Raw genomic sequence first — 25,000 nt, 5'->3', positions numbered from 1 at the left:
AGTTAAAAACAGCATTAACTGCTATGCACAAGCAGAGCATTACTTTTAATAATCCATCACAACTATTAAGTAGTTTAAATAAACTTCGTTTCAAAGATTGCTGCCACGTAGAGCTAACGTATTTTTTCTTGTTCATTATAATCCTTCTGTGTCACAAAAGGATGCGTACGTATGTTGGTTGGGTTTTTTTTTTTTTGGTGTGTTGTTTTTTTTTTGTGTGTGTAATACACCCACTTGGAAAGTATTGAAAAATCTTCAGCAAAGGGAATTTAAAAAGAAAATTATATAGATGTCTGGCAAAAACAGCATTTCATATTGTTCTTACAGTATTTTATACTTCTACTCCTGATGTGACTATATATAGTTTACAGCCTCATTTACTTTAATGTGCTACCTGAATAACATAATCATAGCAATAACTACGGTATAGGGTGGTAAGGTGCATGAACCACTAATGCTTTCTGACGATTTAAATGACTTGTTCATAAAATGTTCTTTTAATAATAGTGGTAAAGCTTTTAGCACTAGATGTCAAAAATGCGAAGAATGTTGGCTTTTACAAGTGTTATTTCTTTTCTAGCTAAAGTGTGTTTTAGTAATAAGCAGCACCAAAAGCCAAGGTTATGTGGCTCTCTGCTGCACGGCAGGATCTAAGAAGAAGACTCTTCCCACTTATGCAAACAGCTTGACCTCTGCCTGCACAGTTATGTAACGTCCCTAATGTGTTTACTGTTTCTTTGTTTAGTTTAACAAGATGTTTCTTTTATCAAGAAAAGGTCAGTATAACCTGCAGGAAAAAAAATATATAACATCACAATAGGTACAATATTAGTCTGTCATAAAGCTCTCTTCAGCAAGGCTATGTCTTTGTGCTGCAAATCGGGCAGAGTTGAAGCACCAAAGGCCAGCCTTTCCAAAAGGAGGTGTGCTGGGAAGTCAGCCAAAGACCAGGCTGGGGGGGGTGGGAGATAATAAATTTTTTAAAAAATAAAAAAGAAAGCGAATCAAGAATCTATTTCTTTCTGTACCTCCAGGTTATTTGGCGTTACAGGAAACTGTGCTGCCTGCAGCAAACTCATACCTGCTTTTGAGATGGTGATGAGAGCAAAGGACAATGTTTATCACCTGGACTGTTTCGCATGTCAGCTTTGTAATCAGAGGTAAGAGAATTTCTTGGGTCTGCTCCATAAGCTAAGGGCTAGCTCGGCACTGCTGTGGGCATACATTCCAAAGAGGAAACACTTCCCAGTAGCAGAACCCCAAGATGGAGAGCAAGACCTGGATGCTGTTCCTGGGACTCATACAGAACACCTTTCATGACCTTGGCCAGAAAACTTTTTGTGCCTCAAGTCCCGCATCAATAAAAAAGAATAATGTTACTTCCTCTCCTACAAAAGGCTGTCTGTCAGGTTTAATTAATTAATATTTATAAAGGTCTTTGAGATCCTTTTCTGCAGAAGAGCATAACAGTACCATTTGTCATTATTGCATTAATTTCACTTTAATTCTTCATTTTTATCACATGTATTTCTTTTAAAGTACACATTGTTGCTTCCTGTTACCAGAACTATAATCTTTTAAATTTAAAAGATGTTGTTCCCACTATTTCCTCTGTAGCAGCATTGGACCTCTTACAGTCCTATTTTTATTTCCATATCCAAACTGTAGATTATAAAAATCCCAAGGATCCAAACCTGACACCCTGTTCTGAAGCATCACCCATATGGCACAGTTGAAGAGCGAGTGTCAAAAATAGTAAAATTGTAACATCTGATTTTCTCAGAGGTGAATAGAGCCAAGTTTGGACCAGCTACACTCCGAGAGCAGCTGGAGATTTTACCAGGAGCTCCATTTCTGACTCCACCTGAGCTGACAGCAGCTTTGCCAGGGACCTCTATGAGGTCTAGGGAGTGAGAGAGCCAATTATGTCCACTCCTTAATATCCTTATTATTCTCAGTTAGTTTTAAGTTATTGCATGATCCTATTTAGCAGTATATAGCATTCATATATTTTTCCATTTCTTCAGTAGGGAAGAAACGCAAGATATACATTTTTAGGGAAGCAATGAAAAATTAGGAAGATGCTAGTCTAACATGACAAATCTAAACACAGCTCTAAATAAGCTTTCCTAACTCACCTTGTCCTACAGTGTATTGTTTTTTAACACTGTAGTCATTTAAAAATCAAACATCCCTAAAGAACCATAAAATGTACAGCTGCTAATAAGTGTAGCACACTACAATTACGCTCTTTAAAAAAAGCCAAATTGACCTTTTTCATCATGTTGCATGGGAAATTAAAATACCAGGCAAGTAATAACCACTGCTTAAACTATATAATAATGCAAAGTAATTATAGGTTCTAATGCTATTTAAAGTCCTATATCAATTTTGTCTTGCCACAGAACTGAGAAGCCCAGCAAGGCAGGCAGAGGCTCCCACAGTACCCATTTAAGAGACACACACAGAGTGTCCTGGATTGTTTCCTAAACCCTTCATATCCTGTTTTTTTTCCAAACCACACTTCTGGTATCATTATTAAAGCCCCTAATATATTTCTGCTGTTCGCTTCATTTATTACATGCCATAATGGGGCTGCATGTCTTTAGTGTTGGTTATGCACAATTAGCACTTAGTTATTGTCTTGTCACTTCAGCCCATACAAGACAAACTTCTTTAATGTAAGAAGTCAGCTAATCTTCATCAGTCAAGCAAAGCAGACAATGTTTGTTAGCCGGAGTGCAAAAGATTTTCATCATAGTTAGCACTCTTGGATCTGAGGAAGAGAACTTTCTTTTTATTCCCTCCACCCCCCACCACCCAAAAAAAAAAAAAAAAAAAAAACCAAACTCACAGCTGTTATGAATATTTTTAATATTCCTCTTTTACCATTACAACTGCAAACTAATGTGCAATTTCACTTTGCAGCTAACACACATTGTGGTGTTCCCTGGGGCTGCTGATCCCCCCTGGAAAAGTGCTGTTAGATGCTTCTGAAATGGAGCTTAACTGGGTTATTTAATAATTCTCAGCCTTTTTATTCCTGAGCCTTCAATCTAATCTTTTATTTGATTTTTACTTTGCATGTATTTTGGGCAAAGGGTTGCTGAAATAGTCTTACAGGTGTCTTAAACTGAGAACAAAAGAATGGATTTACCTGAAATGCAGTCTAGTTCATCTAGTGAAAACAGGGAGTGGTTCCAGGAGTTTCAAAGAATTTCATAAATTCTCAAAAGTGACCCTAATCCTGATTCCATTGCAATAGCTCTCATGGAGCCTAATAAAGCATACTGCTTTTAGGGTTCCTTTCTTCCTCACAAAGTGGCCCTCTGAAGAATTAATTTTGTTGTTTTTTACAAAAATTCCTATTTCATGGGTGCTCCAACATAGCTCTTCTGTGGTTCCTATGGCAAAGCATCCCAATGACTACATTCTCTCATTAATAGCTTCAAATCTTTTGCTTTTTGTTACCTGAATAAAAATAAATCTCCACATTGTTAGACACCTGGTCCATCAGCAGCTTGGGGGTTTTCAGATCTACTATAAAACCTTTTTCTGTTCTCTTTTAAACAGAAAAATCTTATCACTCAGCATTTCATTAATAATTTCTGTTGTCCTTTAGGATCATTTTCTCTTCCTCTGCTCGAGCTAAACAAAATCACACAGCAGATTCTGAGTAAGGATGTGTTTATAAGACTTCAGTTTAACTTTTCTAAGTTTCTGCTGTCCTTTTGTATACAAAATAATGTTATTGAGGGCTTTTAGATTTGCTTTTTCCTTTCATTCCAGCCACTAATTCCACCAATATGTAATTTATTTACTGAAGAGAACATTTTAATTTTTTTTTCACAAACAGATCAAATATATCCAAAAATCACCAATGGGTGCGTCAAGGCTCACCAGCTATTGCAGAACTTTTTTAGCCTTATTCCCCAGTCTCACATTTTCTTCCCCCATTACATTTTAAAACCTTTGGGTCCTTCTCTACAGTAGTTTTGCAGAGTATGTAGTGCTCTCTCTTTGATTCCACATTTCATTTTCAGTTACCATCCACCATTCAGTTTTTTTCCTAACAGAATGCATGCAATGATCACGAGAATACAGAGCTGTTTCTTCAGATTGCACTACTTTGCCAACACTGAATTTTTTTCTGATGCTCTGGGCCCTTGCTCCTTCCATCTCCTTCTTCTTTTCAAGCTAAGTAATATTTATAGTATTATAAATATTCTATAATATATATATATAATATATATATTATATATAATGTGTTTATAATACTATATTATAAATATAGTATTACAAACACATCTCACTGCTCCTTGGGGCAGCCCATCCTTTGGTCCTGCTATTGCATGCCCCTCACATTCCTACCTTTTAAAATGTTGATCCTGGCCCAGAGAGATGCCTGCCCTTTTTTGCCTAGTGTGATGATTCTGTGATTCTTCTGCTTTTGTGGACAACTTCACTGTTTGCTTTATTATTTCTGAGTATCTACAACTCACCATCCAGTGCAAGTCTCGCTGTGGATGGTAATTAGGCTCCCTTCACTTGAGGGGACTTTTGTTCAGGCCATGAACTCCAGCCCTGAACTAACACAACATGCCAGTCCCTTTATTTGCCTCCTGAATGTGACTTTTTCAGAGTGAGGAGGAAAAGGCATTGTCTCACACACTGTATTCCAGGAAGACAACTGTGGACACAGGCCTGAGAGAGAGCTCCTGGGCCACCAAGCCTGGTCCCCTGGTGCCAAATAGGCAGTGTCTTCTATTTTCCCCTTCATAAAGCTATTCAGCTCCAGGATCTAATTGCTCCAGCCAGACAGTTTCTGAGATATTTCTCCCACGTTTTTCTTGATACTGATGCTTAAAGCTGTAGCAATTTTGTGTACATTAAGCTCTGCTCCTAGCCTAAAGGTTTTAGCATCCTCTTATCTCTCATGTCTCTGTCCAGCTTACTCCTAATTTGAAGTTTTTCCATCGCCTAAGTACCTGCAGAGCTTAGTGACAGTCAGCTTAATGGTGTGAGAGTGTTCCCCTTTCTTCTTTGTACACATATTTAACTTCTCCTCAGAAGCCTTTCACCCCACGTTGACAGTAACCTCAATACACCTCATTTCTGCTGAAAATCTAAAGGTGGGGGGAGGAAGGAAACCACTGGAAAAAAAAAAATCAACTTGTAAACAGACACTGCCTTTCACACTTTGTCAGGCTGCATGTGTGTGACTAACAAAACGGAGTGGAAAATCTTGCAAGTGGGCTCAGCTGTGCCTTTGACACTTTTGACACTTTTGACTACAGAGATGATGTCAGCCTGCCTTCGGCTTTCCCACTTCCCCGAGTTTGTGTGTCCTTCCTCTCACTCTGCCGGCGTCTTTAGCGCCTTGTTCCCTACTCCTGTGATATTTTCTCTCTGCCGTTTGAAGTCAGCTCAGAGTATGGCTTAAAACCCCCATCTGCTATCGCTGAGAGGTGTTTAAATCGCCTGTTCTACCCTTCTATCTGAAATTGCCCTTATTTTAATAGAAACTGGACTAGAAATGGTTACATACTCATTGAAATTGCTGTCCTGATGTAGCTGTAAACACTTACCTCCAGTATAAACTGTAAAATGCCCACACAATGATGCCTTTGTTCTCTGTCAAGCAGGGGAGAGGCAATACAATGCCAGGGACGTCCTTATTTCAAACACCAATATTAGATTTTTGCATGAGTGGTCATTTCATAAATTCTGAAGGCCTGAGTACTGCTTATCTTCATTATATGTCTGAAAATTTAGAGTACAAATTAACATATTGTCCATACCAAGTTTTTTAAAACACTCCATGAAAAGCACACCGAGTTGAGTTTTGCCATTTCAAGTTGAACTGGGATTCTGCATGGTACTGGTGAAAATGTACAAACTCAGGCACGGCTTCCACTTTGCAGCCTTTGAAATGGACATTTTGACAGAACCCCAGAATTAATGAGCCACAGGTGTGGACTGATGAACTGCGGTGTAAAAGAGTGGCTTTGTTCTCTTAGTGATGCGCGCAGATGAACGTTAATGCGAGTTCTGCTGGAAGCTCAACATTTAAAAAGAGAGGAAAGGGGAAGAGCAGAGCCCAAGTTGCTCACTGACTGCAAAAAGCAGAGGGGAAGGGTGTGGGTGGGGTAAATCTGAACTGTCTTAATCCTCAGGAAATCAACTAAATGCTTCCAGATTTTGCTTCTTTCTACAGCCACAGAGATCTGGCATTACCAGAGGAGGCACACACAAAGCCATCTTCATTCACAGCAATATTTCTCTTGCTTTCTTAAGTAGTCTTCAGTACCTTGACACATGTCCTGTGCATCAGAAAAGATGACAGACAGCAGTGAGATCTCCTTAAATATCTGTTCTGAACAATGAAAGAGCTACTTCTCAAAATAGAAGTTTTATTCTTCTTGTGATTAGTCTAGGCACACCTTCCCTTCCAAACAAGGTGATAACAGAGGTCATTTTGTAATTTAAATGGCCTTCCTTTTGCCAGTGTAAAATATGACAGGGGTTCTAGGATGTAGGTTAATTATAATGGTCATTCTACTAATGTCACAGTCGTGTCAAAAGCACTATTATCAATTTATGGTGCTCAGTCCAATCTGGCATGTTAATGCAGCCTATTGTATATTCTTTCCTCTTCATCTTGCATGTCTATTAAAAAAAAATTGGGTGAGGGTTTTAGGGAAGGCTGAAGACTACCATCTGCCTGCTAGAAGAGTAATAATCTTGCCTAATTATATACTCCTAGCACAGTGGCATCTTAACGTGCTCCTCGACTCCTTTTAATGTGTGTGCCCAAATTGTGCCCTGTGCCAATTCCATAAAAAAAACCTCAACCTTAGTGGGAGGCTAGGCTTCAATTTACCCTCCCATTTTAAAGCTGAGCCAGGTCTAAATTTTGCAGTGTGCAAACCCAGTCGGAAGTGGTTACAGCTCTTTCACTTCAGGAGAGGCTAAATCTGGTTTTGAGACTCAAATAAGGTTGAAAGTGTGAACGGCCAGAATTCCTCATACTTCATCTGCTTACTTGCCCTATCCCATTGTACCTGGAAGCCAGCATGCCAGGATTATAGGTTTTTCACCTTGTGCTTACCTCTTTGTCATCCAATGAGTGCACAATTCACACATTTAACACCCAGGGGTCCACGCAAGCTAAATGTGCTTGTCACTGATCTTGCACAATATGAAAACAGCTGCAGAATTTGAACCCAAAGCATCACGAGCAGCAGGTTTCCCTCAAGGCACGGGGGACCATCCAGAGGATGCCCTCCCATGCAGGCAGACCCCAACCCACAGGTTATCAGACAGACAGGCCACTGGCAGCCTCTCCCTGTCACTGTCATATTTTCTGAAAAATCCCTTGCTAGGATTTTCTCCTGAGGAGCTGAGAAGCCTCAGTAAAGAAATGTCAACAATAACTATCTGATGGCTGTGGAATGTGCTCTGGAGATGGTTTACCAAGAGGTGCATCTTTGATTGGTCTATGTGAGTTGTTTTTACTTGATGACCATCCATGGTCCAGCTGTGTCAAGGCTCTGAACAGTTATGAGTTTTTATTATTCATTCCTTTCCAGCCTTCTGATGTACTCCTTTCTCTATTCTTTTTAGTATAGCTTTAGTATAGCATTTTCTTATAACATAATACCATAAAATAATAAATCAGCCTTCTGAAACATGGAGTCAAAATTCTCATCTCTTCCCTCGTCCTGGGGACCCTCAAACACAACGGCATCTCCCCAGGACAGCTGCACACCTGGAGCACGGGGGATCCGTGGAGCTGTGTGTGTTTGGAGCCACTTGTGCAGAAAGCTGTCACACGCAGGTAGAGCACTTCTGGCTCCACTTATCAACACTGCCAAAGCAAAAGGCATCGGCACTTTTTATTGGGAAAGGCACCCTGGCACTCCCGTGTAGCCTCTGCCGTTTAATTCAAGCTGTGACTCTTCTCCGAGGGCTGGGAAATAAAATCCTTCAGCCAGGGCTTTGGTGCAAACAGTGTTGAGTATTGCCGTGCAAGCAAACTGCACTTCAGCAGTGGATTTTTCGTTTACTAAATGCTTTAAAAAAATTACTTTGCTGAGGTCTGTCTTACCCTGGAACAAAAGGAATACACACAGCTGAGCAACATTCTCAGTTCAGTGTTTTCTGCTGGGTGCAGGGGTGGTTTCATCTCCTCCTGATGCACTGGTGGATTTTCTTTGTCTTTTGTTGATTTTAAATGAGACTTCTTTGGGAAAAACAAACAAATGTCGGCACTAGTTAATACTCCTTTACCTAATCTTGTAAGGTGCACAAAAGAATTTTTCTCAGCATTTCTGGAGATGGACAAAAATACAAAAGATGGAAGCTAGGAAAAAACAGCAAAGAACAACTTTTATGTATGAATTCTGCATTTCAGCATAGCTACTCAAAATCATTTTGTGGGGTTAGTATACCAGGTTTGGGGTGGGAAAAATAATAGGAGCCTCTACATTCTGTAAGAATGTTAACCATAAATAACTTAAAGATTTTGGGATCCTCCCATAATCTTTATTTTCAATCATCAGCAGCAGCAGGCAGTAATCCCACAGAAAAAAAAAAAAAAGTCCACAAATAAACAAACCAATTTTCCTTTAAGAGCAGAGCTAATTCTTTTCAATCCACTTTTTTATTACACTATTTTCCCTCTATCTATTTAGCTAGCATAAGGATAAATTTCCAAAGCTACCCAGTTGGAAAATAAATGGGTTCACTGTTTGTCTAGCATTCCAATCTTCACAAATGTAAATCAGTCCAACTGCTACTCATTTAAACCTCCAACTTCACAAAACATTAAAGGACTGCTTTCCATACACAATTTAATCTGTAACAATTCACCAAGATTTCTGCTTGAACATCATTAGAAATTGACTATCTGATAAAGACAGACCACTATCAGGGGTCACGTGGGTCAACCTGTGTCATTTATGGAGTTTTGCTGGGTCAACTCCAGCAGGCACCACTATTTGAAGGTTAAATTGTTACAATTAAATACATATCCAGCTATTCCCATAGCTACTCTGCTGTTAAATCTACCGTAAACAACACGAGCATTTATATCTGACCCTAATTGTGTCCAAGATGTCACCATTTGGAAATTATATAAAAAAAGGACATTATAATCCCTTACACATTAAACAATACTTCATGTACCGAGATCCATAATTAGCTGGTTTCATTTGTTCACATCAGTGTTAGGGGGTTCATTTAGGTTACTTTCTTTCATTTTAATTGGAATAAGGCAAGCAGTGCCTCCCAATATATTTCATAGCTGGAGAGTTCACTACAAACAAAGCCATGTAACCCTGCCAAGGCAGTCACTAGGGAAACTTTTTTCCTGCATTGGCCCCATTCACTTCTCCCTAAGCATCTTCCAGAAGAGCGGCTTTGTCAAGGAGAAGAAGGACTGCAGGGCGTGTCAGGGAAGAACCCTCTTAAATTCAAGCTTATATTTTTAGCTGGGAAATCCTGCTTTTCAAGAAGTTTGAAGTCAGCCAGCCAGGAGCATTAACATTACGTGATTGTCCTGCTCATCAGAGAGAATAAAACGAAATGTCTCAGTGGTGTTTTGCAGCAATCAGATAATTCTGATGCACGTAATACTGTAACAAGGTAGGTGCACTGACACCACGAGAGAGAGAGTAGTTAGCTAAGTAACTAAATTTATAATCAACTCCTACAGGAAAAAAAAAAAGGAAAAAGGTGTTTTTTTTTTTTTTTCTCCATGTCTGTGTGTCTCTGGTTTACATGTACTTTACAGTAAGCTGTGTGTGTGCTAAAGCAGTTCTCAGAATCACCATTTTAAATCAAATCTAGTGAAATATCCAACTGGAACATAACAAGAAATTCTTTCTAGGACACAAGACAAATACAAGATATGTCAAACAAGCTTTCCACTGCATGCTTTGCTATATTTTGTCTTCCTTCTGGTTTGCAGGATGCTTACTTTCCACTCAGCTCAGCAGCCTGGGATATTTATTGTGTTTTTAGCTGTGTGCCAGTGACCTGATCCAGGACTCCCACAGCCCACGGTGGGCTTTGAATGAGGTCTTTGGCTGGGGAAGCAAAATTGCCTGAATGCACTAGATTTTGTTGAAAGCACAGGATTAATTGTGGCACCAGGGCAATTCCTCTGCTGGGCTTTCCCACGTGCACACCTGGGTGCTGTCCAGCCAACCCTTGCCCTACAACCCTCACCTGTAAGACCATGTCCCATCATTTACCCTCAAACTCTCTTTTTCTTTTCTCTTTATTATTTCAATTTCAGATTTTGTGTTGGAGACAAATTTTTCCTGAAGAACAACATGATTCTGTGCCAGACAGACTATGAGGAGGGTTTAATGAAAGAAGGTTATGCACCCCAGGTTCGCTGATCGGATGCCACATCATTAAGAATAAAAAGCACTATGTTCTTTTATCTTTTTTTGCTCAACATGTATATAAGAAATGACACAGGAACCTACTGAATAGCATAGATATAGGGAGACAGAATGGTTGCGTGAAATAAAAGGCGGACTGCATCTGTATGTAGTGAAAATTGCTCCAGTTCAGAGTTGAATGTTAATTAAAAAGGTACTGTATATACAGCTGGATTCTTTTTGCTTGCTCTTGGGATTTTCAGTTTGTTTGGGGTTTTTTTTGTTTCTTTTTGTGTCATTTGGCATGAGATGTTTATTTTGGACTATTGTACATAATGTATTGTAATATTTGAAGCACAAATGTAATACAGTTTTATTGTGTTACCATTTGTGTTCCTGTTTGCTTCTTTGTATTGTTGCATTTAGTACAATCAGTGTCTAAACTTACTGTATATTTATGCTTTCTGTATCTACCAGCTATTTTAAATGAGCTGTATCTTTCTAGTAAAAAGCATTAAAGAGCAAATCCCAACCATTATGCTACACTTAGAGCTTAAGAATACTGTTTACATTAAAACTATTTAGAAAACTAATAACTAGCAGCACCTGCTGCTAATGATGCTATGGTTAAGGGTCTATCAGCACTTCTCTTATAAGCCTCTATTTTTCAGGGGTTAAGCATCTGCTGTTTAATTGCATGGATTTTCCTCAAAGAGCACTTTTATTTTACTACAAAATTTTGAAAAGCAAATCTGACTGGTTTGAGCTATATTATAAAAGGTGCAAAAGTTAATGATTTTGGGTGCTGCTTTTGTGCCCCTTAGGCATTCCAAATGCCTGGATTTGATTTTTAATTTAGCTGGAAATTAAGCCCTAATGCAAACCAGTGCCTCTGGGTATCTTATTTTATATATATATATACATATATATATAAAAATATATATGTTATTTTTCTGAAATCATTAATTTGAGGAGGGGGAGAAAAGGGAGAAGATTTTTCTTTATATGCATTTTAAAGAAGTCTTAAAAATTTGAGGGGTTCTCTTTCTCCCTCATCTCCCTCTCTCCCTTTCCCTTTTTTCTTTTTTTTTTTTTTTTTTTTTTTTTAATTTTTTTTTTTTTTTTTAATCAGGGCTTAACCCTAATATATTTTCTGGGGCTGCGTCCTCAACAAACCCTGGGGAAAAAAAAAAAAAAAAAGCAAAAGTAGAAGGCACTGTAAACAGCCCCCTCTCTCTGAGGGTCTATTTACATTAAGGAAACGACCCTGAGCTGACACTGGGAGAGTGACTGGTTGCTAATTACCCACCTCGGTGAACGCTGAAGGTAATTTAAATGCTGATGTGGATGGGACAAAACTTTGCAATAGCAAGCGAGAGCTACCACACTCGACTGCACAGGTACCTTGCTGTCCATGCCAACATCCTACAGGTTTGTCCCATCAATACTGGCAATTAAAATCCTTTTGACAGAGGTGGAATCGCTGCTGACAGCTCCTGTTGGCAATCAGTTCGTTTTCTAGGAGAGGTGGACCTCTGTTTTTAAAGCCATGAAGCTATTGCATCAGCAGGACGTCCCTAAGTGCTCACGCCCCTGACAGAGCTTACAGGTGTTTGGCAAAGGAAAGCAGGATGAATGTTTAAAAAGTTGTTCAATGCATATTTATGTCTTGTCTGTTTGCCACTGTAATCTAGCTCACTGGGAAAACAACCTGTATTAAAAACAAACAAACAACAAAACAGTATTAAGAAGGAAAAAAGAAAAAGCCAACAAGAAACCCACTGTACCCTGTGTTGTTATGAAGCTAAGCTCTTGTTTTTATTTTGAATATGAACCCGTGACTCCGCTCTAGCTGACTGCTGTCCTTCCCTGCTCCTCCTGTCCTGTTGCAGTTTCAGCATGTTTTTGCTGGGGATGGTCAAAGAAACTTTGTAATGCAGTGGGGAAATTCCTTAAGTGTATGGTAAGAGCACACTGCACAGTGGCTTGACTTAGAAATAGATATTTAGTTTTAATGACTGTTGTTACAGTGTGGTTTTTTGGTTTTTTTTTTTTCCTGGCTGTGAACCCTTTTGAAAATAAGCATGGCTCACAAAACTTGACTCTGACTCATACAGGACCAGAAAGAAACGCAACAACTCCTCAGGCTGTTCTTGTTAATTAGAAGAAATAGCTCCACATAGTTTTTCAAATTAAATTTAGCCCTCTTTTGTGGACTATCTTCCTTCCTAACCTTGAGCACAAGTGTCTCTTGCACTCCCTTCCCCAGTCCCTTAATGTCTTTGGGATAACGAAGCAGTTGGTGCCAGAGGTACTATTAGGCTCTTACAGACCTACTTCAGTGCAATAAACAAGCTGTCCTTTCCATGAAGGTCAGCATGGACAGAAAGGCAAGGATCATATTATCTTGTTTTGAGCCCAATTTCAATTTTCTCCTCCAGCCCCTCTCGGGTCTTTCCATTAGAAATCAGGAAGATCGCTCTTCTGCTTTCCAGTATTAGGCTGCAGAATGGATAGAAATTCCTGGTTCACAAATAAGAAAGAAAGGTCCTTGACTCTGTTTTCGACTCCCTGTAAGCTTGGGCAAGTCACTCACCTTCTCTGTGCCTCAGTTGTTCCCATCTGTCCAATGGAGCTAATGGACACAGTGCTTTTGTAAAGCATCTTTGGCTCTTCAGAAAACCAAGAGCCATGTGAATGTTACAGGCAGGGTTGGGACACCCTGGGAGGAGCAAAGCATTCCCAGGAGGTAAATCTGAGGCAAGAAAGGACCAACAGCTCAGCCTGAGGAAGGCTTGGCTGGGGATGATGGCAACTAAATACTCATAGTGCTGTAAATGCTCAAGGAATCTCTCAGTCCCACAAAGTGCCACTGCTCAGCTCTTTATGGAGCAAATGAAGAGAGGGAAATGGGAAAAGAGTGGCTCGTTACTACATGCTACATTGCTCATATGTGCATTTTGTGACCTAGGCTCAAAGTGTGGAAGAGGAAGGTGGTCCTGCTAGGGAGGGAAAAAAAAATAGTCTCACCATTCCATCAATCTTAATTGATGCAAGGATAAAGAAGTATGGATATGTTTGCAGTGCACAATGCTATGGCATTGCTTTGAGCACTTTATGCTCATCTATCTTATTCACCTACATATCTAAAATTTGTATGTAGAGGATACAGAATAAATTTAGATTTGATGTAGGTCAAAGATCAATTACACATTTTCCTGTATTTCAAACTTCCTTCTTGCCTGGCTGTTAAAATAATGGCTGAGAGTTGAAACATTTAATGGAAACATTTACAACTCCAATAAAGTATATCATCATAAGTCAATACTGGAGAGAGAGTATCTGCCAGGACACTTTAGTGATCATTTTGACAGAGGTCTAGACCATTCCTTTGGTTTGCTTTTTGTTATCTGCCTTGGTTCTTCTTCTCCAACACTGTGTGTGTCAATGTGCTGTCTGCATCCAGCAAACCACTCTGACAGTGACCCTTATTCAGTGCATTTGCCAGGCAGGAATGCTTCCACTTGTGCCTCCCATCTTTACCTGCACACATCATGAAGTTTAGCCAGACAAAAATAATAATATAATTTTTTTTTTTTTTTAATCTACTACAATCTACTTGGATGGCTGGTTTTGAGTGGCAAACTAAAAATTATCAAACCTTGATTTTTCAAATGTAAAAAGCTCCTCTGACAACTGTATCCTGCTGTGTCTGTTATCTGCCACAACTGGTGATGGATCAAGACAGCCTGGATTTGGCAGAAACAGTGACCAGTGCTAAAAGTTGATCTGTTTCATGATTGTGGTTTTCTATCTTCTGGGTTATTTGGTGGTTTTTTTAAAGCACAGTTTCATGTTTTCCTGTCCTCCCAAAGTGTTCAAATTTTTGCTCACGTAATGTAAATAAAGGAAAATCATCCAGCAATCCCTCAAATGTTCCTAATTGCCTACACATAAAATGACTTGGGGAAGATAAATTGAAAAGTGGTCAGTGAGAAGGGAGACTGGGAAAAGGAAACAAACAGGGACTGTGGCAAGGTTTCGACTGTATAGATTTTAAAGTACTTTAAAGGCTTTTTTCAACGTAATATGCAGCAGCTTCTTATAATTTTCTCAGCAGTAGGTAGTTTACAGTCATCTGTACCTAGAACAAATCTTGTCAAAAATGAAGGTCTGTAGTGATTGCTGGGTATAATTTTATACATTTAGCTGATTTTTCTGAAAGCTTCCACTGTGCTGCTGTTGTCAGACTAAATTATCAATTTAGCCATTTGTTGTTCAATGAATAAAAAACTCCTATGGCATTGGAGATGTTGTGGTTTCAATAAAGCAAAAGCTTTAACAAGTCAAACTATACAAAGAAAAGTGTGTACTGTATATAAGAACAGTGTTTTTATTCCTTTAAATACCACTTTAGATTTTAAAAAAAGCCAATTACATATTCACTTAACACATTCCTCCTACTTCAGGCCAATGATGCAGTCCAAACCTGTTTACTGCTCAGTACCTTGCAAAAGGAAACCAAAATACAATATGTGCAAGGTAATAGGCCATTAGCACAAACATGCTCCCAGTAAAAATCCTTTGTGTAGAAACCTTTCTAAAAGCTGCCAATTGTGGCTGATGGAAGTATTATAAAGGAAGTGATTTTAATACTATTTAAGGCATTAAAAGCTGAAGAGTATCTGTTTAAGGCATTAAAGTAAGAGCTGCATGTATCTAATACCTTTTAAAATGCCCTTCTGCTGATTTATATTCATCCTGAACCTGCTAATAATGAGTATACATAAGCAAATACCATCTTCCACCTATTCAGCATGTCATTGATATGAAAGCCCCAGAAAATATCTCACGTAATCAGTGTGTTCAGAGAGTTATCTAGCACAAATTACTCATTAACTCAATAGCACATAATAAAAAAGAACATCAATTAATTAATGAGTCACCCTCAGATCACTTTGATTACAACACAGCTCTGTTGAAACAGCGGTTATAAATGGAGCTGCCTCTCTTTATTCATTGTTTGCAATTGGCCCATTATTTTGCAGAGACCAGTGTCATATTTAACACATGCCTGCAGGTAATTGTGTGATTAGTTTCATAAATGAAGATGCAGAGGGAGAACACGGAGCGCCTTGCTCGGCAGCCGAGCGGGAAGGAACGCGGAGCTCTGCATCAGCCATGGGGGCAGGTTTCTCTCCCACCCTCTCAAAGCCTTCACCGCAGGGCCCTGGTGACAGGACAACACCCACAGCTAGCCCTGCTGACCTCCAATCCAACCCAAAAACCTCAAAGCCCTGGGAAAACACTCATGATTTGGGCCTCCCTCCTCCACGGATGTCGGTCTCCTCCCAGGAGACAAGCAACAGGGCAAGAGGAAATGGCCTCGAGTTGGGCCAGGGGAGGTTTGGATTGGAAACATTCTTTCACCAAAAAATGGGTTGTCAAGCAGTGGAAGGAGCTGTCCACCATCCCTGGAGGTGTTTGTGGATTTGGTGTTTGGGCTGGGCAGTGCTGAGTTCATGGTTTGACTCAATGACCTCAGAGGTCTTTTCCAACCTTAATGATTGTGGAGAAGAGGCCACGCTGCCAGCATTTCACAGCAAAGAGCACAGAAACAGAGAGGTTGGGTGGGCTGGTCAGGTCAGTCAGTCAGTCAGCCTTCCTCAAACCCCACTGCTGGCATGGCTTGTAACCATCCCAGCCCTGGCATTGCAAAGACAGGCTCCAGGGAAAAGCTTGGAGCAACAAATCCAAACTCCTCTTTGATGCCCAGGTTTACCAAGGAAAGGCTGAACATCCAGAGTTCCATTGTGCTGAACTGAGTTTGGTGAATATGAGCTGGGAGTTTGGTGAATATGAGCTGGAGGCCTGGTTGTTCAGCTATTTATTTTTTTTTAACATTTTTTAAAGGAAAGATGAATGAAAGAACACAAAGTCACCACCTAAAGTTCCTAAACTATCTTGGTTAAATGCCATTCCAATAAGCGTATAGTGTAATTATAACAGTTCCCTTAGGTAAGTAAGAAACATCTGTTAGTAACACATAGCAGGTGTTAGCAATTACACATACTGATTTTTTTTAAAGTGTTTTTAATTAAAAAGAATTCTGTTTTCTGAAAAGGAAAGCATGGTAAGTCCAAACAAGCTTTTGTTTGTGTGGCTCTAGATCATGTAATATGCAAAACGATAAAGGTAAAATCAACTTAAATTAGCAAAGGTTTGCATGTTTGCCTCCAGTTTATTGCAATCACAACCAAATCAGGATTCACTGCAATATTGTAAAGCACATAGCATTAGTATTCTAAGCAAGGTCTCATCTAATGCATGAAATCCATACGGTTCATGTAAACCCTAAACACAATTAAGTAGAGCATTTGAACCTGGGAAGATTGCTATAGTTAAGCAAAATATGATAGGTAATGTAAGAGAGGGGAAAATTGCTAGGAAATTCTGTATAATAGTTTCTTCACAACCCCTTTGTCCCACTACAGGGAAACAATGTCTAGATTATATTAAAGCAAAATCAAGCTATGTTGTGAAATTGCTTTGAAAAACTAGCCAAGAACAATTTACATTTAGCAAAGTGATAGGCTGTGCCACTGAGAAATAACAAGCAAGAGTCACCCTGGAAGGCCAACCAGTTAGAGGTGGTTTTAGCCCAAATTAGAAGATAACAAGATGACAAATATATTTCCCTGTCCCAACACTATCTTTCCATAGATGCCAAGATGAGGATATCAGGATGAAAACCTTGCCATAAACTTCAGCTTCCATTTTATATGAAATACATCAGCAAAGGAGTTGGCAGGGGAAAGAGAAAGAAGCAGCACCATTAGTACAACCTATGGATTTGTCTTTGTATCCAGCTGGGATCCAGGTTGTGCTTGTTTGTCATACACAAAACATGGTTCCTTTCACAAAAATTGCTAAACTTCAATGTGGAAGAATAGTCTTTCTGCCTACAGTCTACAGCAATATAAAATTAGACTATTTTTTTTCTTTATGTCCTTCCCAAGAGTGGAGAGCTTATGAGGAGACACATATACAAAATAATGGCCATAAAAAACCCTATCAGTAAACTGTCAGACCAAAGACAAAAGTAGTTCATATGTATTTTTTTCATCTGAATTCACAGATCTGGAAATTAAGACCAGATTTTTAACACTTTTCTGCTCCCAGGAAATTTAGGTTTTTTCCAATGTCATCTGTAAGTATTTCTAAGCATCTTTATTTCGTATTCAAAATGTATAACATTTGTTTAGGCCTTTTTTTTTTATGTCAAGAACACAAAACTACTGTCAGTGGCATCCAATCAATACACTGCCAGTACTGGAACCAGCTTTCTGGATGAACAGAATAAGGAAAAACCAATATAGACCCCCTAACTCTTGGAGTTACATTATAAGAACTTTTAAGTACATAATACTACACAGCTTTATTAGCTATTCACAACTGCAGTATAAAATCCAGGTATCCAGATCAGATGTCCCACTGCTAACCAAACACATGAGCTGTGAACAATAATAATGTACCAATAGCTATAAAAGAATTTTGATTGCTTTTTTTGTTCAGGCTGAAGCAGAGCATTTCAGCACTCCTTGTACACAATGCCTTTCTGGAGTGCAGTAGCCTTGTGACAATGAGTACATGCTAATTAAAAATAAAGAAAAAGCTGATAAATGCCAAAAAAATGCCTTCAATTTAGAATGACAGGCTCACATCTGTTCCTACATCTCTCAATCACCATATAAGTGATAAAATATCACCACTAAGACTGCAGCAGAAAGGAAAATTTCTGCTTTGGCCTCCCATCCCAGTTTATTTTGGTAACATTGCAACAGGCTTTTCCTCTCCCTTCCCCTCAAAGTCCTCTTAAAACATGGGAATCACTTTTGCAGTGTCTTGTATGGCCAGCTGAAAAATCTGAAAGCTCCTGATCCTGGAGCCTTGAAAGGCATCAGGGAGCAGCTCTGTGTGACTGAAGCCACAATGCACAGGATCATCATGTTGCTGGCATTTACTGGGAAAGTGGAGCCACACAGAAGTGCCATAAAATTCCAGGGTTGCAGTCACCCTTGCCTCATCTGTAGTATTGTAATAGGGAGTTTATGGAGAGGTTGGATTTTTAAGGGCAGGCTGGGTATCAGTTTGGTCCAAAGTTTTTATTGTGCTAATGAAGTGTAACAGCTCTAATCTATTTTTAGATGGTGGCATTTCAAGTCTTTCAGCTCCTCAGCTCAAGATCCATAATGTGGAGATAATACACCACTTTTCTACTTCACAGGATATGTGAGGGTAGTGATTGTGGGATTTTTCAATAGCACCAGCTGAGCATATGAAATACCAAAACAGGAGAACAGCAAAATATACAAATTGCAGCTTAGGAATTGTCTAAAATCTCTAATTGATGGGAAAGTGCTGGGAAAAAGATTGCTCTGCATTTACTTTTTCTTATCACAGCTCCAAACTACCTTTTAATAGCCCCTGACAGAGACAGACACTTGGCTAGACAAGAACTTTGGTCTGATCCAGAATATTCTCCCCTGAGTTTCTACAAGGACTAATACAGTGAGAAAGAATGAGGCAAGGAAAACCATTGCAATATCTACAATTTATTTTCACATTCATGATTATTCCTCAGCAAAGCATATGCCAATTATGTCTGCCTGCTTCTCAAGCCATTATTAATTGGTTGATTACACAAAACAGAAGTGCATGGGATGTAATCTGAAAGACCTGAAAGAGAGCAAATATTTCAGGCTGAATTCACAAGGAAAAAAATGTTGGAGCTGCAACTTAAAAAGATGATGCCTTTAGGCCTGCTGTGGCTGTGCTTCCTAATAGTCCCTAGCAAAAGGAAAACCAAACCAAATCCAGCCCATGCCACATCTTTATTGTGCCCTTTGTGTCCAAAGACCACTGGGAACAAACATGTTTTGGTTCTGCTGGAGAACATGAGTAACCAGTGCAGGAAATCTTTATCCTGTGCTCTTTCAGCTGGCTCTGCCTTGCCCAAAGAGATTATTTAGTTCTGGTAGAAAACTATCACCCACAGCATCACCCAGAAAAGCAACTTCTTCTGTCTCCTGAAAAGAATGAAGCCAGTTTAAATTCATTTTTTCTAGGGTACCCACACCTCATTCTCACCCAAGCCCCAACGTGGCAAATCAGGACCCTGACATTTGCTCTCTCTTTGTTATTGCTCACAATTAATTAGCTAACTCAGACCAAAAATCTTTCCATTACAGAGGCTTGATTTGGACGCATCTCTGATCATACACAAGGCCCATAAAAATCAGATTACTTCTCACTAAAATCAAAAGAGGTGCTGCCTCTTTTGATTTTAAAAAGAGACTTTACCTCTGGGAAGAATAATGGGTAGCAGGAGGCAGCCCTCTGCCATTTTACATCAATTTTTTGCCACAGCCCTGGCTAATCTCTTTACTAGTCAAAGCATCCAGAGTATCACAGAAGGTCTCTGAATAACCTGGGAGCCATGGCATTACTGACTTTCCCTCAACACCTCAGCCAGAATCTGAATGTAGAATTTGAGAGATGAAAACTGACTCTGATAAGCTATCATGCCCCCTGATCTCTCTTAAAGACACTGAAAATTTATCTTTCTGGAGGTTTCTCTCCTGAATTCACATATCTTGCTCTCCAATAAGATTTCAGCCCATTAAGAATCACTAATCCCCACACACCTGTGATTAGAAAAATCATCTATTTCTACAAGCAGCAAAGGAACCCAGCAAAAACTCCCATTCAAAAATGAAGCACAATCAACATAAAAAAATGAGAAATTTGACTTTTACTAGTCTTAGAGCATCTGACCTTTGAACAAGCAAGTCAGTTAAAATAAGAACTTCAAAAACCCGAATGTGGCAGACTTTGCTGTAGCAGATTCTTTCTGTCTGTAGGTAATTCCTCTGCCTTTATCCCTCAGTCCTTTACCACCAGGAGACCATGGACAGACTTTCAGCATCAGTGGAGGTGATGAAGAAAGCTCTGCAGAAGGGATGGGGCTCCCAGGTACAAATACCTGGCCACTGTTGTGATTTTTGGCCTCTGTGGCCACGTGAGACAGAAATGAGGGGCAGGCTGCTGGGGAGAAGGGTAAAATCCAGTGCTGAACAACCTTGCTCCTCTCTCAGAGATACTTCATGGCTTCTCAGATGTGTTTTTGAGCCTTTCAGCCCGGGTAGGCATAGCAGCCTCTCAAAATTTCATTCACGAGAATTGAAAGTGCTGGGAGCCAGGTATTTGTTACTGGTGCAAACTCAGAGGATTGTAATTGTTCTGGTTTTGGCCTCTGGGTATTCATTTGGACCCTTTCTCTTGGAAATGCATGTTTTCACCTTTGTGTTTTTCCTCCCTTTTGCCACCCTTCCCATACCTTCTCCCAGCAAGCCCACAGCTCTGCCAGCACACAGTTAAAACACTGAGGCAATGCCAGTGGCTGTTTAAAATGCAAAGGGACAGAAATGATTAGTGCTATCAAACTTTTTATTTTAATGGTGGTTAGACAAGCCCCAGGCATGCTGGCACCTGCAATTGCTTGCTCCTTGCTCTGCTGTGCCCCATAGATCTGCTTGTTTCAATTGACCCTAAGGCAGTAACCTGCAGAATGTGTCCATACCGTTTTCTGCTTTCTGCTGACACGTTTTCAAATCACAGATTTAATGGTCATAATTTTCACATTGAAAAACTCAGACTGTGCAGTCCAGTCCTGTATTTATTTTCAGGTGGAAAAACAAAGTCTTGTGTTGTCCAAATAATCTGAGCTGCAGAAAAATAAAGGAGTGTGTGGAGTTCCTTGGGGTTTTTTCCCCCAGATTTTAATATTTCTACTATTTACTAGTAGCAATGGATTTACATGTGCAGTTGCATTATCCAATCACTATTGAAAAATTTTCAGGCAAAAAGAATTAACAGAAGACAGATCAGGGAGGAAAGGTGGGAGAGAAATCATCATCATCATCATCAAGGAGGTAAAATGGATTCCCCCAAATCACAGAAGTCAATACCCATGAAAAGCTAACTCATGAAAAGCCCTTATCACACACCATGGAAAAGGTCCTGCCTCTCCCAGGATCAGTTTGTACAGATTTGTCCTCAAATATACAGGATTATCCCACAATTTATCATTAAAGAAATAAACTCCCTATCAGTGAGATTATATACAATAATTATTTGCAGAGAAAATCTGTAGTCCAGTATTAAAATCACTTTTACTCTGTCAAAAATACAAGCCATGCAAAAGTTCCTGACTGATTGCTTTCTGCCTGTCTCAAAGGAGTCTGCTGTACAGACGTTTCAACCTTCAAATCCCCTTTCCACTCCTTTTTTTCCCAGTTTTGCTTCACTACCATGGATGAAACCTCACCTCTTGGTCGGAGTTGCTCCAGCTGAAAAGGACGAGGAATGATTCTGCCCCTCTGGAGCCAGTTAAGAAATGTTTTGACTGGAGCATCTTGTAGTGCTTCTCTTTTTTTTTTAAACAGTGCCTCTGCATTATTGATTTTGGGGGTTATGTGTTACAATATAGAAGGGAAGAAAGGATTTTTTTTTTTAAATGCCAAAAAGATTATAATGTTTTTTAGTTTGCTTTTCCTTTGCCGGAGGGACTAAGTGCATGCTCACTTCTTCGGTTCCTCATGCTGCAAGCTCAGAAGAAGCTCCTGTTTGCATTTCCTTAATTAGCCTTTAACTTTTTGTGGAGGCAGAGAGGAAAGATTTCAATGAGTTTTAAAGACTGCCATTTCTGTGGCAACAGCCATAAACGGGGATTATGTAGGTGCCAGAAGACCTTCAGAACAGATGTGTCCTCTGGAAAAATAAGTGATGTTTATAGTGCCAGAAATCATTCGCTGCAGATTTGGGGAAGGGTGTCTTTCTACTGCCCTTTATCCCTATCTTCAAAGGGGATTGTGTGTGAATACAATTGATTAATAGATAGGCATTTGATGGAACTAGCTCATCTTTCTTTTTCAGAGAAGGCAGCCTCAGAGCCTAAGGATAGGAACATCCTAATTTGCTGTACAATCCAATAACCCGGCTCTTATTGTGGATTTCATGAATATGTTCATTTAGGCCACTGAGCAGCAGGGTACATAAGCTCATAATCGACTTTAATATGTGAAAAGTAACATTAGCAAGAGTTTCACAGATTTGATAACATCAAAGTAATGCACGAATTGATATAATTGGCAAAGATTGGAATAAAGAAAATCACCATACTGGATCAGATTTCCTCTGTTCCCAGTGTCCTCCTTTTCCAGCTGCTCTCGGACTCTTTTTTAATTTCCAGGGTTTTTTAAAAGGTGAGCCTTGTTTCACCTCGTGTGCCTGCATCTCTCCCCTTTTTGCTGCATCCCAGGCATTGTACAGCACATCCCATCCTTGGGGCCTTTAATCCTGACTGGAAAGTACCAAATATAAAAGGAACAAATTTCTCCTTCAAAGTCCTCCAGGAGATTCCCTCTAGAAACTGGGAATATCTGACTCCAGCCAAATTCTGAAAGAGCTTTTCCTACTTTCCTAAGGCAACAGCGATTAAATCAAAATATCCATTTTGATATATCCATTTTGAAACAGGGATTGATCAAAATATCAATACATGCCTGAAAAGACACCAGGATATAGTCAAATTATACTAAGAACAACTTCATGATACTGGCATCCTGTACAGAAGTGAATCTAAATGTGAAATTTCGTACAAAGGCGTTACCTTTGTGTGAGCCGTATTTGTCACAGGGCCGGTCACAAATCCAAAGAAGGTCAAGAAGGATTAGGAAAAAAAAAAATTAAATCATAATTAAAATAGTAATAATAGTAGCAATAAATGCAAATTCTGAAAAGCAAAGGCTAAAAAACTTAAGAAAGTTTATTGCTGGCAGTAGGTCAGTCCTCCCGGGCGGCGGAATGAAAAGTAGTTGCAATTACCAGCTCTGCATGTTTGCAGTCATTAGGGATCTCTAACCACCTTTAATCACGGCTCTGGTTCAGCTCCCCCAGGGTAAGGGGAGCGAGCATCTCCACCTGCAGCCGGTAATTACAGCCACTCTGCTGCCCTGAGCCCGGGGACCGCTGCTGATGCTGCTGGCACCGAGCAGCTGCCAGAGGTGGCCTTGGAGGGGCTGCTGGCACAGAGGAAACACCTTTCCAAGAAATTCCATGTTCAGAGGCACGTCTGCGCCAATGCCTGTGTCCTGAAGTTGTTGTGGGTGTCATTTGTTCTCGGTGTAATTTGGTGAAGTATCCCGTCTTTTCTCGTTGCCCGGATGGTTTGGTTTCGTCCCTGTTTCCTTAAGGAAAGGAGGAAATGCTCCTGGGGCAGAATTTGGCTGGAGTCAGATATTTCCAGTTTCTAGAGGGAATCTCCTAGGGGACTTTGAAGGAGAATTTATTTCTTTTAAGGAGAAATTTGTTTCTTTTATAGTTGGTACTTTCCAGTCGGGATTAAAGGCCCCAAGGACGGGATGCTCTGCACAATGCCTGGGATGCAGCAAAAAGGGGAGACATGCAGGCACATGAGGTGGAACAAGCCTCACATCTTTAAAATCCCTGAAAATTAAAAACTAGCTAAAACTATGAATGATGCATTGTATTAAACTGTGACAGAGTAATTTCCAAACACAACATTCTTAAAAAAAAGAATAAGTTTAAATTCTGTTAATTTTTAACACTAAAACACTCTGCTCATTTTTAACATTAAAATGTTAATTTTCTTATAAAAAAAACACAAACCCACAAATGAACAAGATCCCAAGAGCAACAACAAAAACAAACAAAAAAAAAACCAAAAAAATTCTAAACAAAATTCTAAGCAAATTACCCTGACAAAATTTTCTCCCAGCCAAATTCTCATCCCCTACACAATGTTTGATTGCAGTGCACAAACAGCCTTTTTTTGAGAGACAAAAATTGTTAATATATTTCTGTTAAAAGATCCTGTGAAAAGTGTAATATTCTAGTTTTCATCATAAATATAACATTTAAAGTAAGTTTAATGCTCCATTTATTTGATTTTTTGATTTAAGTTTATATCAATTAAATTAGTGGGGCTTGCTTTTATTATTATTATTATTATTATTATTATTATTATTATTATTATTATTATTATTGTACCACCATGGCCAAGTCATGCTTTTGTCTTAAACTTTTAAGTGCCTTGAAGTAAGGAAATGTCAGTTTAGTTGCAAAAAATGAAAGCATGTTGAAAACTTCTCTCATAAAATGGCCAGAAATGTTTCTAACAAAACCTCAAAGAGTGTGAGTTGAGATTTTTGCCTTCCAAAGGTGAAATGGGTCATTTTCTGTCCAAAAGATGAACATTTTTGGACGTGATATGAGATGTCCACAGAGGACCTCTGAATTCCAACACCCACAGAAGCAATAGACTCCTCATGTACTACACGAGCTAACCCTTCCTGGCCTTGAGTCTAAGAGAAAGGCAATATAAAATTAAAATATTTCTGATTCTTACCAATCTGAAACCAGTGTGATGTATAATAGTTAAGCAGTTTTCCATGACAAGTAACTTATTGCTTCTACCCACCTTTTACTGGTCACCACAATATACAAATTTTTGTGATTACATG

At 39.4% G+C, this 25,000-nt stretch overlaps 1 protein-coding gene across 1 annotated transcript in view; it reads left to right on the top strand.

Annotated features, from left to right (window-relative positions):
* Window positions 1–10,409, top strand: part of LMO3 (LIM domain only 3) — a 54,738-nt gene extending 44,329 nt beyond the window's left edge. Inside the window, exons 3-4 of the mRNA XM_041484484.1 lie at window positions 1,035–1,160; window positions 10,304–10,409. Of these exons, the coding sequence (XP_041340418.1) occupies window positions 1,035–1,160; window positions 10,304–10,409 (232 nt within the window). The remainder of the gene's footprint in view (window positions 1–1,034; window positions 1,161–10,303) is intronic.
* The last annotated feature ends 14,591 nt before the right edge of the window (window positions 10,410–25,000 follow it).

This window comes from Pyrgilauda ruficollis, unplaced genomic scaffold (assembly GCF_017590135.1).
Source record: "Pyrgilauda ruficollis isolate IOZ18807 unplaced genomic scaffold, ASM1759013v1 scaffold66, whole genome shotgun sequence".
NCBI classification, from domain to species: Eukaryota; Metazoa; Chordata; class Aves; order Passeriformes; family Passeridae; genus Pyrgilauda; species Pyrgilauda ruficollis.
This window is presented reverse-complemented; position numbering and strand designations above follow the sequence as displayed.